Raw genomic sequence first — 17,839 nt, 5'->3', positions numbered from 1 at the left:
GTGCAACTCTTCCATAAACATTTGCCAGAGGACATGACCTTTTCTAAAAAGGCCATCTTGATATTCTCTATATTTCATTTATAATGCTGATTTGCTATTTTTAACTGCACTAACTGTGGGGGTGATTTGAAATGTACCATTTACTTTCTAACATGTTTTTGTTGCTAGTTCCTTCAAATAATATGGCTTCAAATTCTCAGTTTGTTTTCTTTGCTTGAACTGCTTTCGGAGAGCAAGATCCTCAAGAGTGTAATGTGGTTTGCAGTTTATAAACCACTGCTAAGTCCTACAAAAAAACTCCTGGGGACTGGCAGTGCCCATTTCTTAGTTATATGATATCTAGGGGCAACATGATATTGGAAATCGTGTCAGATACAAAATGGGAAGACCACGAGGGTCAGTCCAGGTAAAAGTCTGCAGTAAATCGATAGAAAAAGCTGATGGGGTTGTGGTAAGATCTTCAGAAGTATATGCCCGGCAGTGGGTGGGTTTAGTAACATGGCGACTAAATCCAAGCACCACCACAGCCTTTAGTAATTGTTTGGTTTTTGTAGGTGCACATCCTCCAGTCAAGGAATGAAGTGTTTAGTCTTATGGAACACAAAGGGATAATTGAGTCTACAAAAGCATTGGACATTTTTGTTTTAAACCAGTAAAAATAGAATCATGGGGAGGTAAAAAGGTAGAAGATCATCACATTATCAGAAGATATTTTTGAGGGAATACACATTTGATGCACAACAAATCAACCTTCCCATGAGCTGAGTATTAAGGATCTTAAATGCAGGTACTCCTTAAAATTGACTCCCACTCTGAAACCAATACTAGATGCCCGGCTCTGACCAATTATTTTACAGTTGGGTTGGTACGAGCTGCTTACTGTATACAAAAGAAAATATCTATATCATATCAAGTCTCAAGTTCAAGTGCTTTATAGAAATTCCAATTTAAGGTTGAGGAGGTGAAAGTTCATTTTTACAGTAGAAAGTGCATTCATTAAAAAAGCCGAAGCCGCCTGGGTTGGTGTAGGTGAACATTCTTACAGTTAAGTGAAACACCGTATTGAGCCTTGCCCCAATCGTGTAAACCTGCCAAACACAGATGTTGAAATTAAGTTCAAAGGGCAGAAGTAGCTCCTAGAAATCTCTGAAAGGAAGCACAGAAACCATGAAATGGCATATTCTCCTGGGACTCTGCTGCATCCCTGGATGTACTAATGATCCAATCAAACTTGTTGGGGGATTTAGCGACAGCAAGGTCAGCCAACAAAGCTACTTTGAACAGATTTACCATTGGAGATATATGGATCGACAGGAAGAAATATGTAAATCGGGTTCTAGAGGATTTAAGGTCTAGTGCTGTCCAAACACGCGTGAGGTAATGGTTTCCAAAAGGCTTGAGGAAGGCCACAGGATATATTGGGTAGCTCTGCAGCCAAAAAGTGCATCTTACTGGACATATCTATTTAGATTGTGACAAAAACTCTTACTTAGTGCTGCTCTAGCATGGTAAGTGACTGAGTTAATACCATCCGGATAAGGTGGTCCATCAACACTTTTGACACATCTTCTGGAGGGGACTTGAACGGATAATGGAGCTATTTCAAAACCAAAAGAGGAGCCAACGGGATGGCTTTTTCCAATACCTTATTTTTGGGTTGGGGTGCTGTGATACCTGTCAAAGACATCATGTTGAACACCAAGAGTACTGCAGTGAAGAAAATCCTGATGCAAGTAGTCCAACTTGCATAACTGCGGGCAGTGTAAAAAAAACATTTATAAATTATGCAGAACCCAGAGCTCACCAGTCAGCATTAATACAGGGACTGCCGCTATGTAGCAGCAGACAGAGTATGGGGGTGAGGAGAGCAGTGGCAGGCATAATGGAAAAATAACATCCCAGCTGTGTCTGAATGAAGTCTCCACAGACATTTCAAATTCTACAGTGAAATGGTGTCCACTGCATCAAGTTGTGAATCAACGCATTCCAGGATGTTTGATAATAGGGAGATAAACACTAGAGAGGAAATGCCTGAAACCTGCAACACACTAGTAAAATGGAAATAGTCTGACAATAGATAATCAAGAAAAGTGACATCTCAAACACCCTTATATAGTTACAGGAAGTAACATTTTATTATTTTACACATTTTTCATGTGTACTTCATGAAGTAATGCGACTGATAAAAACAGGAAGATTCCGATATACATATGTATTCGGGAATACCAGCGTTTCTTGTGGCTAGTGGCTTCTGCATGCACATGGCAATCTCTTCAGGCTACTTTCACAAGACTTCTGGCTAGAACCACAAACTGGAATGCACCCCCCTTGCGAAAGAAATATAATCAATATAGGTTACTATGTATGGTCTCTCAAACTAGGACAATTTATTTCCAAAGCCTTTGCAAGTTTTTGGTCCGCTTCATGAAGAACAGTTACAAAACTCACCACCTATAATTAAAGAAAAAACAAAGGTAAGACAAACATCCAGTCTTGGCTGAAGTGTGTTTTTTAAAATTCAGAACATTTAGTAATTTTTCATAATTTAAAAAATGTTATGTAAGAATTTCAAAGTGCATTTCAATATGTTAAAACATGTTGTGCCCTTATTGCATTGCCAATTGCAGTGTTGTCGAAATGTGTGTGCTGGTTACCTATGTACCAACCAGGATACTCAAAGAGGCACATTGAAGGCAATTCAAATTTTGGCTTGAAAACAGAGGGCTAAATCTTTCCTTTTGTTTATTGGTTAAAACTCAATTCAACCTTTAACAAGCAAACTTTCCAATAAACATTTATAAGCAATACACAACCTTATAAAACATTCATTGAGCAATAAAGATTTAGGTAAAAAAAAAAAGTAAAAACTAGAAAAGAAAATCAAGGAACAAAATCCTACCGATCAAATCATACACATCAGTAGTAAAATAATCTCAAAAAAAAATTCTCAATAGATAATGAATCAAACAATGTAATGACCACATTTACAATTGATGTAGATGAGACTGAAACAGTAATTCCACATCTGATCACCTCCTAAAATTTTATCCTTACTAAATTTCTGAAAAGCTCTTGCCCATATCTGTTCCAAAGCTACACACGACAGCAGCAAATGCCTGGCTGTTTCTCTTTCTTCTTTCCGTTTACAATATCTACAGATAACAGCATACGCATCGACGAGACCATATCTCAACAAGGTTTCCTTTGTGCGTAGCAGATGTAAACGGAATCTCAAATGTGGAACGTGTAGATCTACTGGAGTAAATCAATAAATATGGGCCAGAATTCTTTGCTTTTCATGATCATATTTCAAACGCCTTAAAGAGCAATAAGCATGGAATTCCGTTACAGTTTTCGTCCAATCCAAAGCAAATAATGACTTCTTCACTTTATCGGGATTGCTGACCAGATCACATTCTGTACATCCCATCTTCTTCAATAACAGGGCAATCCCACATATTTCACACACAGCATGAAGGCCCTCATAATTACATGCAGGCCAAAAATTACACCATAGTGGTATTGGCATTAGCATTTTACCATGCAGAGATAGGTATCGCCAACAAAAAATTCTTGCTTTAAGAGAGACAATGCGCAGTTCATACCGAACAACTGAATTAAGCTTAGAAGGTGGGAGGCGAAGGACTCTTCTCCACATGAAGGCTTCAAGGATCGGAAGATACTATAGCATGACTGGATCGTATATATTTCTATTCCATATAATAGTTTTGGTACAGCTTTACCTTCCTAAAACCGTTTACATGGCAAATTTGGAATCCACCCTACAAAGTTGGTTTGCTAAATGAGTTGCTTTAGTATGCAGCCATGATCGAATTAAGCTAACGGAAGGTTTAGAAGTAATCTTGCAACCCAGATATAAAAAAGTCAATCCTCTCCACCAGACTCTACATGCCACTTAAATGTAACTTGCTTTCTGATATTCGCAAGCTGCATAACCTTAGTCATGCAAAAGTTAATAGTCAAGGAGTTTGCTTTTGACAAAAGCTGAAAAACCATTCAGCAGTCTCTGAAGGCCAATTGGTATATTGTCAAAAATAATGTAGTTGTCTGGATAACCAGACCACACAGGCCTAATATTCCAGATGTTTGTTGTTGCCAAAGCCAACCACAACAAATATTGCTCTAAATCGGCCATATATTACCGTTGTAGAGGAAGGGGGCTAACACGCACCCCTGCCTTACGCCTCTGTATATTTTAAACTGGGGCGACACAACGTACCTTGATGATTAGGGCAAACTTGAATGGTCGAGTTGGTATACAGCACAACCAAAAGTCTCAGCAGACCTTACGGAATACCCCATTTCTGTAACTTACACCACAGCAAGGTGCGATCAAACATGAAAGGCTGCCGCCAAATCAATGGAGGCAAGAAACACAGGATTCCCCTCTTTTGACTAAACTTGACCCTGAATACAACGAAGTAATAAGCCATTCAGTTGGGTGCCCATCCCCTTCCTGAAGCCGGTTTGCCATTTTGATATTACATTCTGGCTATTGGCTCAGGTTTCCAGATGTTCTAGTAGAAGATATGAAGATTTTTTAGTCTGCATTGAGGATGGCAATTGGGTGATAATTGCTTAGTTGTGACCTATTCCCCATCTTATATAGGTGGATAATATTGAGCTCCATCCCAAGTGGGCGGAAATTGCTCCCGCTCAATGATGTCTGCAAACAGAATATTCAGAATTTCTGTCCAACATATCAGATTTGTTTTAAAAAGTTGATTTATGAGCCCATTTGTGCCTGGGGTTCGCAAATTACTGATAGAGACGATTAGGTCAATAAGTTTAGCTTGTGAGATAGAAAAGTCAAAAGGTAACTCCTGAAGAACTTCATTCACCATCCCAGATGTGTATGAAAAGGCAGGCGAGGCATACAATGACTCGAAGTGAAGGAGCCAGTCCTCTTCTGTAACCGCATTAACCAATCTCTCCACCTGTTCCTTCCCAGGGGCATTTATTAATGACCAGAAGGCTCAAGAATTCTTGTCTACTAATGCATCGAACTTATTTTCTGCATACACTTGTAAGCAATGGGCTCTAGACCCATGCAGCCAATTCTTAATACCCCAGTTCTACTTTCTTTTTTTGGATGGCTTTTTCGGGTTCCAGGACTAAAGGGTCATTTTTAATATGCCTTATCGCACATCTCAGCTGTCTTCTTCTAAGAACTAACATCCTATTGTATGTATGCAGATAGGAGGTTGAGCGAGAAGCTCCTTTACCAGTCCTGGGAACACTGGGGCCAATTACGCTGGTAAGAAAGCACCCAAAGTTATCAACCTGAAAGTCAGTTTGCATTTGCTGAACAGACTTCTTTTCCATCACTCCAACAAGTGTTTGGTTGACCATAACCAGCATATGTAGAGTCCAATTAAGGTGATTTCCCTGAATATTCAGTGTGACTGCCCTGCCACCAGCCATTCCAGTGGTATGTGTTGGTATGATTATCATTGTGTCAAAATAAACTTTCAGCAGGAGTGATCACTACACTCGGTTTATTAATTTCAAAATGAGAACAATTTTCCAGCAACCACGATCCCACAAAAATATAATCAATAGTAGAGGCACTACAGCTGTTAGACCACGTCCCGGAGGGTGGGATGTCTCCTACAACTGCACCGTTTAAAGGACATAGACCCATACCTTACCATTCCCGCTTTTGTATTCAGTTTTCATTTTAGAGAGTTGACTCACGTACACCGTGGAGATGCACTCTGAATTTAAATCTCCTGCCACCAAAATATGTCCGGAGGGTATGGAATTATACCATTCAGCTAGACACAATTAAATGGATTTGCTCACTTTAGCTAATTCCGCCATGCCCTTCTGCCAGTAAACATTTATCACCAAGATGTTCACCTGCACCTTGCATAACATTCTAATATGAGTTGCCAATACTCCAAAGGCAACATCATATCGGGCCACAACCTTAGCATACAGGGAAAGTTTAACCATGGTTAACAAAACACTATAAGGGCGGCCGCTTGTTCCCTGGCCAGCAATTTGCTGGATCACCTCAATCATCAATGCAGGCTGCACCTTAACCCATGTTTCCTGAAGAGTAAGAACTGTGTGTTGTCTAAGCAAACTGGACAAGGAAACCTTGTTAAATAAATTAGCGTGGCCCGTCAAATTAAATGAAAGCATTGAAAAACTGTCAGGCAATGCATCTTTGGCCACAACAGTAGCCCCTAATTCACAGAAGTGCTGTCCAAGAGCCTAAGCCAAAGTCTGAGGAATGAGCCACGACCAATCCTTCCTTTTTAAAGCTAAAACCTGATCTTCAACAATACTTTGCCCATTATGCAAGTGATACTTTCCTCCGGAACCCTGTTGAAGTCCATAACTCTGCGCCCTCCCCTGCCCAATTTTAGTGTTATAAGGCAGCAGGTCATAGCCTTGTCATCGCAGTTTGTCACGTCCTTTCGAAAGAGTGTCCATTACTAATTTAGATTTGAGAAAGATCACAACTTCATCAAGTCTTTCTCAATCCAGAAAAAGCACTCTCACCACATCACCCGAATTTGATACCACTCAACGAGGGTGTCTCTTGCAGCAGTGACAATATATTTGTACGAGTCAGAATTGAAGAGCGGGTTTCTGGGATTACACTTTCAATAAACACCGCAAATGACTCCTCTTGAGGCTTTTGTTGTTTTGTTGAATAAAGATTACGCAAGCCCATTGGTCCTCAAGGGCATACACTCCTGCAATGATGTCACAGGACCACTGGTGAATAAATTACCTTTTTGTGGCTTTAGCAGGACTGTTAGCAGGGTCCCTTGTACCGTGCCTTGAACTTGTTCCAAAGAATTGGGCATAGGTTGTAATGATGGCGTATACAGCCCCGTCACCGGAGAACAGTTGGCAGCCAAAGCTGATACTGGGTAAGCATGTGAGCCCACTACTGCCCGTGAAGCTGCCCCAGACCCCTGACTTTGCATACAGCCTGCTGTGGATTTTAGGGGATGAGTAGCATCAAGAACTGGAACCCTTCACTCCCACCCAGTCCATCTAAGATAGTGCTGTCTTAACTGCTGTCTGTGTAAATAATGATTTGATGAAGCTTCGTGCACCATGCATTTTTTAAAATTTAGCTGGCAGGTTTTTAGATTTCGTCATCAGTGCCGACTGCAATCTTTTACTACCCAGCAATTTTCCCTGGGTACAGTTTTTAATCAGAGCCATGCTTAAAATTTCCTCCACCGAGTCATCAGCTGAAACTTCCTGAATGATGACATCTGGTGATATGATGTGGCATTTATGGTGGAGAAGTGAACCTGCTTGGTAATTGAGTCATAAGGATCTGTAAACTGCTGTGACGCTGTCTCCTGGGCCAGTTCTGTTGCTTTCAATTGCCTCTCAGTCTGCTCATTGTGGTCAATCAAGCCAGAGGTTGCTTTCAATTGCCTCTCAGCATGCTCATTGTGGTCAATCAAGCCAGAGGTTGAAACAGTTGTAGAGGTCAACTTAGTTTGGTTCACACCACCAAGAGCATACGCCCTCACTGAGGCTTTGGTCAATTTAGCAGGTGACCTCACAGCTTCCATAGACGATACTGGTCGCTATTCTATTAAGCCAGTTTTGTGTGTAAACAAGAACTCAATGGCTGCTGCATGTCTATTAACATGGTCAAATTTAAACAGCAAAGACTCGAGGAGGACAGTATTAGATTTGGCTTCTCTCTGTATCCCCTCGTATTGTGAGAATAAAATGCACAAGACCCGATCTATTTCCTGAAACAAACCATCTCGTTCCTTGCATGTCCCATCCTCCATTTTGCGCATCATCACTGATAAATGTTGTGGCAGCAAAGGAGTTTGAGATGGTGCTGTGGAGGAAGCAAAGAAGTCAGTACCTGAAGCACCCTGCACACCGTGTTCCATAGAAGCAAACTGGGGTGACATGTCAGGTGGCGTATCTGCCATAGAGCAGTTTACTGACACATCATTTTGAAAAGAAAAGTAGACTGCCCGGCTTTCCAGCGGCTTCGAAGGAACATCTGATGGCGATTTTGAGGGTACATGTTGGAATTTTAAGTCCCTCTCGTTCGAAGTCACCAGAGCTTGGGGCACAGCTGGTAGAAGCAATGGGTGGCAGAAAGAAAGACAATCAGATTTTGGCAGTCATTGCGATTCTTCGAGGTTTTCTTCACTTTCCACGGATGCGCCGGATTCAATCAACAGGGGGCCACTCTCGATCAGGCAAGGGGGAAAAGGTAGAGCAATCGCTGCCAACAACTCATCAGAGATCAGTACTGAGGGCGGTACATTCCCTACTCCCCCACTATGGAGCTCATACATCGTTCCAAAGACCAGAGGGAGAGTAATAACAGAATGCACACTCACTGTCTCTAGTGTGCAGTCCTTTACCTGGGGTCTGTGGCAACTGTCTGTAGTAATACTCTTCTGTTGACTTCAGGACGCACCCAACACACAGCAAGCACACTGTGCGTGCTCCGCACCGGTGTGGGTATTTTGAAGATCCGCTCTGCCTCCTGGTGGTGGATATTGGGTAGTGAAGACAAACTCCAAGCAAGGATCCGCAGGATTAATAGAAAGCAGCCTGAATAGCAGTGAATTCAAGAATCTGGGTAGGTACTGTAGACACCTAACACACAGCATGCACACTGCATGTTAAATCTTTCAACTCAAATAGTCTGAGCCCCCTCTCCACCACAATATGGCTGAACTGTCAGTGTGCTGCACATTGATCAGATTTGGTGAGTACTACCCATTTAGAGTTTCTGTTTTTAACTGAGACTTGTTTTTCAAATGTATGTTCCATATGTTTTGATTAAATGTTTGCACCGCCATATTCTATAGATAGAACCTCAAGACATAAAGGAGGAGCTCCTTTACTGTATAAAACCACCTTTATTTACAAATACATCCTTTGTAGTTTACTGTCTCTTTTGGAACTACTAGTTCCCTTTACTAGTAGCACTAACTTATGTTTTTCACCTATAGAGAGAAGCGTATTGCTATCAATACTTTCCTTAATTGCAACATTAGCTCAGATTCAACAGGAACTTCAGACTCCAATGTAGTAAGTAATGGCAGTGTTATATTTTCTTTGGGATCTCCCTTTATTGGACATTTTTTCCCAGGTTCCATTATTTAAGTTTACCCCAATAAGTTAATCGTAAAAAAAACAGTTCATACACCGGTGAAGCTATAACTGCTTGTTGTTAAAAGGAGCATACTGCTGTGGCATTGGTAATGCTATAGCAGGTACTTTATGCATCCTTTTCTTGTGGTACGGAGTTTTCTTGGATTTGATAAAGGACAAAATGTTTCCCTCCTGAAAACAGTCACCTGAAGCCAGCTGTACTTCTGTCAAATCAACCGTCTGCCCTTCGAATATAGGAACCTTGAAAGATTTCTCTTTGGAACTTCAATCCCATATTGATCAGTAGAACCTTTCGTTTCCCTACCAATTGGAGGTTCAATGTGTGGTTTAACAGTTAGATGGAAGACACCCCCCAGGCGACTGGGCGGGATGTCAGTTTACTCATGCAGCGTGATCTCGCTGCGGTTTCAATATTGTGTAAAATGAGTCTTTCCTGGCTATTTTCTCTTCCAGCAGAGGCAAAGTGGGAAGGGCACTCAAGTGATCCCCATTCCATTTTGGCAGATATTACACTATACATATGGAGTCATCCAGATCCCCCTCTGATATTGGGTGCACTCCGCACTTGGCACAAGTTTGTTCAACCTATATACGGAGCTGCTGGGAGAGTTTATTGATGACACCTAGTTATGTCTTAAGTTGTTAAAAGAAGAGGATATCTACTGCTCGAGAATGTGCCCCGCAGTGATTGAGCCATGGATATTTGTTTGAAGCTTAAAGTTTAATCCATCCAACCAAGTTCCTTTACTACTCTGCAAAGGGATGATGTTAGCAGTGCAGTCCAATATTGGCTATCCATCTTAACCAAGAATGGTATTTCATCAACCCTTGTACCTGCCACCGGATCTTTGGACTTCCTTCTCCACCCCATGTAATCTCTGAGGGTAGATGTGACAATGAAAACAAAAATAGACCAGTTCCAGATGGCTCTCACCAGATGCATTAGACTACTTATTTCGGTTGACACATCAGTTATTCGTGTTTTCATATATTGATGAGGTAAAATGACATTCCAGATCAATGGTCTCAATGTTTTGCTATCTTGATATGAGTGTGCATTTTGAGGCCACTAAAATCAAGATTTTAACTCAGGTGCCCAGTTGGAAGTGGGGGCAATAAAAGTTATCCACTCCCCCACCCCCATGCTTTCTGGATTGCATTGGCTTCTCTTTGAAGCCAGGTTTAGGTTGAAATGTGTCAGTTTAGCATATCAAGCAACCATTCTTGTGCAGCCTTGTTATCTCTCTGCATACAAACAGAAAATCTTTGGGTCTTCTGGAAAGTGCCAACATATCTCATGTTGATTAAACTGTGTATAAAATAGCACTGCCCTCTGAGACAAAGAATTTCCTGGAGAAAAAGTGTAGCATTTGGGCTAATTTGCATACTGTTCGGCAGAATTGCAGGCGGTACCCCCTAGGACCACTACACACAATTAGGACTACAGGTGTTAGTCAGACCAACCTTTGGTATAAGTCTGTACCACACCGTTTTTTTTGGTAGCGAGCAGAGCAGCCAGGCTTAGCTCAAGAGTGAATGTGAGCAGTACAAGTAGTTACACAAAGGAAATTCAATCACAGAGGTTCAAGTAATCACTTACACTCAAGGTTTTTTGGTAAAAACAAATTTATTACACAATCATTTAGAAAACATTTCACTAGGAGAAGGCAACTTAATATTATAAACCAACACACTTCAATACACAATTCTACGGTTTTGAGACAATTTGAGGTCCCCTGAAATAGGAGCCAAATAGCAGTTCAGTACTTCAAAAGGAGCAAAAGGCACACGGTAAGAAAAATAGATCAGATAAACTTTTTAGACAGTGCAAATAGTTTCAGTTCACCAGAGGAGTTCAATTCAACTCAATAGGCCAAGCCAAAGTCAAGGGCTAGTGTTCTGGATAGGAAAGAGCAGTTCTGGTATAAAACTGTCAAGTCTTTGCGAAAGTTCTTAGAAGTAGTTTAGGCGAAGAAGAATCATATGTCGTGTCACAAGCTGATTATGCCTGCAAGTTGGGAAAGTTTCACGAACCTTCACCGCAAGAGTGGCGTTCTCTCAATCGGGTTGACACAGTACCTTTGTATGAAGAAACAAATGCTGCTGAAGTCGTGGTTCCTGGCAGGTCCTGCAGATCTCGCTGTTCCTGAGCCTCAGTCGTGGGGAAAAGAGGGAGGATGTCGGGGGACTCCTGCACTGCACAGGATCGTTGAAGAAAGCAACCAAAATGGAGTCACTTCAGTTCCAGTAGTTGTAAATTCAAGAGCATAAGCTGGTGTCCCTCTACCTGGTTAATCCTAACCAGCCTTGAGAATGGTATTCAGGTGTCTTATGAGTTGATTGGTCCCACCAACTCAAAGGAAGAAGCCTTTCTTGAAGGAGCTTCTCTATCGAATGGAGTTTGGCAATTCGGACCTGAAGCAGGGCTTCACCGGGCAAACCAACGGTCCAGGAGTTGCAGCAGCCGTCCTCTTCCAGCTCGTCTTCGGTTCTTTCGTTCTAGTGGTCGACTCTGCCTTCCAGTCCCGGAGACTTGCCTTTTAAACAGTTTTCTCCCATTCATTCCAGCCTAGCTGTCACTCACCCAGCAGGGTGGCTGTCCTTGCCGGGCAGTCAGCCAGCCAGCCAATCACGCCAGAGTGCATTTGGGTGTCCTAGGAGACTAAGCACAGGGAGTTTCGGGCACCTCCCTCACTTCCTGCCCACCCCAGACACTGAGACGCCAAAGGCACACGAACAAAGGGCCCAAACCTGGTTTGGCACGCAGAAAGCAACTCTAGAAGGACCTTTCCAAAAGGAAACGGCAAAAAAGGAAGACCGGGACCTGTTTAAACAAAGGGGCTTAAGGCTTGAAAAACATGGCTCCTGTGATTTATAGCTACCGGTGTTCGCGGTCGGGAAAATCATGGTAGTTCATTGTAAAACCACTGCCACCACCCTTTTCAATACGAAAGGGTAGCATTTGACTGCTACATGAGTATTTAGACACAGGGGATACTATGTAATCCCTCCAGCATTCCATTGTAAAATGGTGTGTGCTGGGTCTAAGAATTTGGAAAAACAAGTAAAGTCAATTTCACTTTACATTCTCAGGGAAACAGTAGTTTATCCCAGAGAAGGTATTCAAACCTTTGGGAAGTCTAAAAAGACATTCCTGTGTCACTGCACTGAGGGTGCTGTGTAACACACATGAAAAGATGCCTATGGAGTTATCTTAAAACTCCAAAGTCAAAGAACACAAATGTAAAACACACATCAAAATACATGAAAGTGTGGGAAAAAAGGCTCACACTCTTTCCAGGTAAAAAAAAAATCAAGTCCTCAAAATCCAGCAAAGTTGCTGGGGGTCTCTAAGGTGAAGGGAATTAGCACATTTATGAGAATTCTCCCTAACACATACCCACAATGCCTTGCTGGTGTATCTTGGAATTGGAGGTGAACTTCCAGCGAGTATATATGGGATACATTACTCACTGTAATCATATTTCCGAAGCTTGTATCTGCTTAGATTGACATGCTATGCATAGGCCAACATCTAGTGGAAACTGCAGAGTATTACAATTGTTTTCGAAACTCGAAAAGGGACGTCAACAGCGCGTGCCAGTAATACTATGCCTAGTGTGACGTCCACCGTACCCATTGCCATCACGTGTCGAAGTCCCTCAGATTGTTTTGTTTCTGACATGAGGTTGCATGAAGTGTAGTGTGATGAGTACAGGTGTATTAAAGCAGATATGTATCAGATAAAGCGCAATGATGCTCAGAAAAAAACATCTATGCACCTTCTACTCCAAGGGGAGGAAGGGTGGGCGCATGTGAATCTAAGCAGATACAAGCATCAGAAATACGATTACAGTGAGTAATGTATCCCTTTTGAGGCTTGTGGAATCTGCTTAGATCACATGCCATGCATAGATTAGCAAGCAGTGTTAAAAGAAGGTGGTGGGTTGTAAGAAGGTCCAGCAGTGAATAGATGTTTTAGAACCGTTTGTCCCACCTAAGTATTTGCTTTAGACTATTTGACAATGCAATAGTGGTGAGGGAAAGTGTGTACTGAGCTCCATGTAGCTGCTTTGCAAATGGCGTCCAGCGGGACGTTTGCGATAAAGACCAGAGTAGGTCCTGTACCCCTTGTGTAGTGATCTCTTGGTGTGAAAGGCAGCGTTTTGCAGATTAGCAGAGCTGTATGCATCCGACTATCCATCTTGAGATGGCATTCTTGGAGATGTGAGGTACGCCAGGAGGTACGGAGACAAACAGTTGGTCTGTTTTCCTGAGCGGTCTGGTCATGTTTACATAGTAGAGGACCACCCTCCTTACATCTAGTGTATGGAATTTTTTCTCAGCTGAGCTTGTTGGATGTCAATGGATTGGTTTACGTGGAATTTTGAAATGAACTTTCTTGCACTGACAATGCTTGAAGTTCGCTGACTCTCCTTATGGAGGTGATTGCCACCAAGAAAGCCGTTTTATACATGAGATGTTTAAGGATTGACCTATGCATAGGCTCAAAGGCGGCTCCCATGAGTTTTGTAAGTACTACATTGAGGTCCTAGCCTGGCAGTGGGTTTGATATAAGAGGGTGGAGTCTCTTTACATCCCTCCATGAATGCCTTAATGACAGGTACCTTCCACCATGAAAGTTTACTTTGAGAGGTGGTGTATGGGGATAGCACCACCAGGTGAACCTTTATGGAGTTAAATACTAACCATGAGTCTAATAAGTGGAGCATGTAGTGAAGATGTATCGGTTTATTTGTTTTGATTGTCAAAATAACAGTGTCTAGTGTTTGGTTTACGTGCCTCCTTGAGGATATCCATACACCTTTGAGGTAAGTTAAGATGTCCAAAGCAGGTTGGTCTAGCACGGGAGCCTGATCGGATCGCAAATCGCCAGTTTGTGCAGATGTGGATACCAAGGTTGTCTCGCACACATGGGAGCAACTAGGATCAGCGTCATTTATTCTTTGTGAATTTTGTTCACCACCCTGTTCATAAGTGGAGCTGGGGGAAAAGCGTAGGCAAATTTCCTTGACTAACTCATCCATAGGGCGATCCCCTTGGAGTCTTGTTGGGGAAACCTGGATGCGAAGTCTGGGCATTGCTTTTTTTCTCTTGTGGCGAACAAGTCTAGTGGGGAAACCTCACTGTGAGAAAATGTGGTGTACGACATCTCGGTCGAGTCGCCACTCGTGATTTTCTGGTAGAGGATCTCTGCTTAATGAGTCTGCTAGGGTGTTGAGTTCCCCTGGAACATGTTGGGAAGTCGGGAACATTCCCCATTTGAGCGCCTACTTCCATATTTTCTGTGCTAGCTTTGACAAATTTGGAGAATGTGTGCCCCCCCCCCTGCTTGTTGATAAAGAACATTGCAGTGGTGTTGTCTGTGAGAACTTGTATCGACTGATTTGTTAGGTGTGCTTCGAAGACTTGGAGAGCTTTGAATATTGCTAGAAGTTCCAGCAGGTTGATATGGTTCTGTGCTGTGATGCGAGTCGACAGACCATGTGCTGTGAGATGATGGTGATGGGCCCCCTATCCGGAGAGTGATGCGTCTGTTGTAACTACCGCTTGCACCGCCGGGTCGTGGATGGGTTTTACCTTCAACACGTTCTCCTTTGTCCACCAGCGTAAGGCTTGTACTAGTGTTGGCGAAACGGCCACTAGATCGTCCCATTGACCACTTGCCTGAGACCACTGTTTCGCCAACCACTCCTGCATTGTGCGCATGCGCAATTGTGAGTGTGGCACCAGGTAAATGCAAGATGCCATCATGCCGAGCAAACTCATCGCTTTGCACACACTTATCTGCTGACCAGCTTGATACTGAGGTATTTGCAGCAGTATGTTCTAGAGTCTTTCCTTTGATAGAAAGACTAGCCCTTCTTCTGTTTTTATGACAGCTCCTAAGTACTGTTTTGTCTTGTTTGGTAGGAGGTTTGATTTTTTCTCATTTATCGAGAAGCCCAATTGAAAAAGAAAATGGATTGTTCTTTGTGTATTTTGCTTGCAAATTTGTGTTTTCCCAAATTTCTCCTGTGATCAGCCAGTCGTCCAAGTAAGGGTACTCTGGTATTGCTTCCCTGAGCAGGTGCGCTGCCACCACCGCCAGTACCTTGGTGAATACCCTTAGAGCTGAAGCTATGCCGAAATATGAAAATAGGCATCTTTCATATCCAAGGATGCCATGTAGTCCCCCTGCTTTAGCAGTGGGATTACTTTTGCAGCGTTGTCATGCAGAATTTTTGTGGCTTGACAAAGGTGTTTGAAGGGCGCAGGTCTAATACAGGGCACATTGTCGGATCTGTTTTGGGCACAAGGAAGCACGTTGAATAAATACACTTGTTTACCTGGTTCGCCGGGATGATTTCAACGGCGTCCTTTAACAGCAGCGCGTCATCCAGGAGTATGTGCCATTCCTCCCTTGTGGTGGCTCTTTGTCACTGACGGTGGAAGGAGGGTTGCAGCAGTAGTTCTATGCCAAAACCGCCTGCTACGGAAGAAGGCACCCACTTGTCCGAGGTGATTCCCTTCCATGTGTGGGTGAAGTGTGTTATCCGTCCTCCTAATGGAGTGACATGGGAGGGTATCTGAAGCGGGAGGTCATTGCTTTGGGGGTGTGGACCCACCCCTAGTAGAGGAGCATCTGCCCCAGCTGCGAAATCTTCGCTGGCCCCTCTGTAAACCTTGAGATGATTATTCTTGATTGGAACCCCAGGATGAGTCCTGACCTTGGTTGTATCCAGATCCTCTCTGCAAATGTTGGCCCCTGAAACGACAAAAATGATTTCCGACCCCTTTGGACGAGGGCTTTGTAACGCTCACCTGATTCCCGTAGAGGCGCTGGTCTTGACTGGGCGTATACCGTATCTTCAAAGGTGATGTGTAACACACGGCTGACTCTTTGGGCTGGACCTCTGTGCACTGTATGTCTGACTCGAAGGGTAAGATGTCTGCAGATAGAAAATATGGGATTAATGAACTGGGTTATTGAATGTCTCGCTCTTCTTCCCTTTCTCTTCTCCTGTAGAACCCCAAAGGTCAACGCTCTCACCTTAGGTAAGTGAACGCCGTGCTCTCCATCTGCCTCGGGGCAGGGTGCTGTAACCAGTTTCTTCACTGGATAAGGGGAGCAGGCCTCTTGACTTCAGAGGACTGCTGTCCGTCGTTTACTGCACGAACGGTAAGTTTCGAGTAATTCTAATGTCTTTAAAAGTCTTTAGTAATGATGTCTCTTGTTTTGCAGGGTTCTGGCGATGGCAGATGACGGGCTGAAGTGAGTTGAAGATGGAGCCCGTGTGATGAATTGAAGCGCCTGGAAGCAACTAAGTAAGCGCTTGTTGCCTGCTTCACGATGCGCTCTAACTGTCTTTTTATTTTGCAGGTACAAGTTCGGAGCGGCTGCAGGATGCCGGAATACCCACTGGGTTAGATGTGGAAAGGAGTAATGGCACGTGAGTATTAAAGTTCCCCAATGTCTTTAAACGCACCTTGTTTTGTCTTTCAGATGCGGGATGCAGCGCCGAAGGCCTCCGGAGCGTGCGAAGAGTTGGTAAGCTTTTGTCTTTCAGATGCCGGAATGCAGTGCGAAGACCTCCGGAGCGCACGAAGAGTAGGTAAGCCTTTGTCTTTCAGATGCCGGAATGCAGCGCGAGGCGTTGATGACAGCCGATGGATCAGGTAAGTGAAGCGCTGTCACTGAAGACCGTAATGCTAACCTGTTCTTTCTGGTCTTTATAGGTGTTGCTGAAGACTGGATTCAGGATGGTAAGCCTTTTTCCTTAGGCCCAGGATCAGATGCAGAAGACACGATGAGCGTTCTGCTGCAGAGGATGCAGAATAACGCAAAGCAAGATTCATCCATCGGGTGTGGTTTAAATAGCCTCCTGTAGTGCTTAGGTGTCTCCTTCCACAGCCACGCCTAGGTAAGAAAAGAGTTCCTGCTTTCCAGAAGAGTTCCAGTGTTCTGAACCTAGGGAGTGGCTCCTGCCCCACCCAACAGGAAAAGTAGTTCCAAACAGAAGAGGATCAGAGGCTCAACTGGCAGGCAAGTAAGCAGCATGGTCTGCTGCAGGTAAGTCCACCCAAGCATTATGAGCCCGGCGCTTCCAGCGCTGGGACTGGACATATTTATGAGCCTGGTGCCACTGGCGCCAGGACTGGGTCCAAAAGGTCCCAATTGGGACTGGTTGGCCCTCGGAACCTGGGTTATGGATCTGCTTCCAAGGGAGTTGGGAAAACCCTGACCTTTTGGAAGCTGAGATCATGACAGGCTTATTGGTGAGTTTACCCGGAGACTTCAGAGTGTCATACTCTTCCTTTGCACTCTTTAATGTATCCTCTGCTGCTTTGCCGAAAAGCATGTTAGGCTCTACCGGCATAGGGTTGCCTATGTCTCTAATTTGAATCTTGACTGGTGCAACCATGCATGGCACTTTATAATTGCGCCCTCTGCTATAATTCTGCCAGCGTTGTCAGCTGCATCTAAATAATTTAAGATACTGTCAGATGCAGCCTTACCCTTTGCTACTGCGAGAGGCCGAGATTTATTATGGTTCTGGGGCCGAGGCCATTAAAGTGGCTATTTCCTCTCACTTGTGGCAGGTGCAACTGGCCAGCAGAGTGGTGTTGTTGGTAATTCTTGTTTGAAAAGCTGTAGAGGTGGACACTTTCCTTTCCTTAA

The 17,839-nt window shown here is 43.5% G+C and overlaps 1 protein-coding gene across 3 annotated transcripts in view; it reads right to left on the bottom strand.

Moving 5' to 3' along the window:
- Positions 1 to 2,108: 2,108 nt before the first annotated feature.
- Positions 2,109 to 17,839, bottom strand: part of SAAL1 (serum amyloid A like 1) — an 887,265-nt gene continuing 871,534 nt past the window's right edge. For all 3 annotated transcript variants that reach the window (XM_069623790.1, XM_069623789.1, XM_069623791.1), the window contains one exon: positions 2,109 to 2,451. In XM_069623790.1, coding sequence (XP_069479891.1) covers positions 2,359 to 2,451 — 93 coding nt within the window. In that variant the 3' untranslated portion in view covers positions 2,109 to 2,358. The remainder of the gene's footprint in view (positions 2,452 to 17,839) is intronic.

The sequence above is a fragment of the Ambystoma mexicanum genome, chromosome 11 (assembly GCF_040938575.1).
Source record: "Ambystoma mexicanum isolate Mex_15411 chromosome 11, UKY_AmexF1_1, whole genome shotgun sequence".
Classification (NCBI taxonomy): Eukaryota; Metazoa; Chordata; class Amphibia; order Caudata; family Ambystomatidae; genus Ambystoma; species Ambystoma mexicanum.
This window is presented reverse-complemented; position numbering and strand designations above follow the sequence as displayed.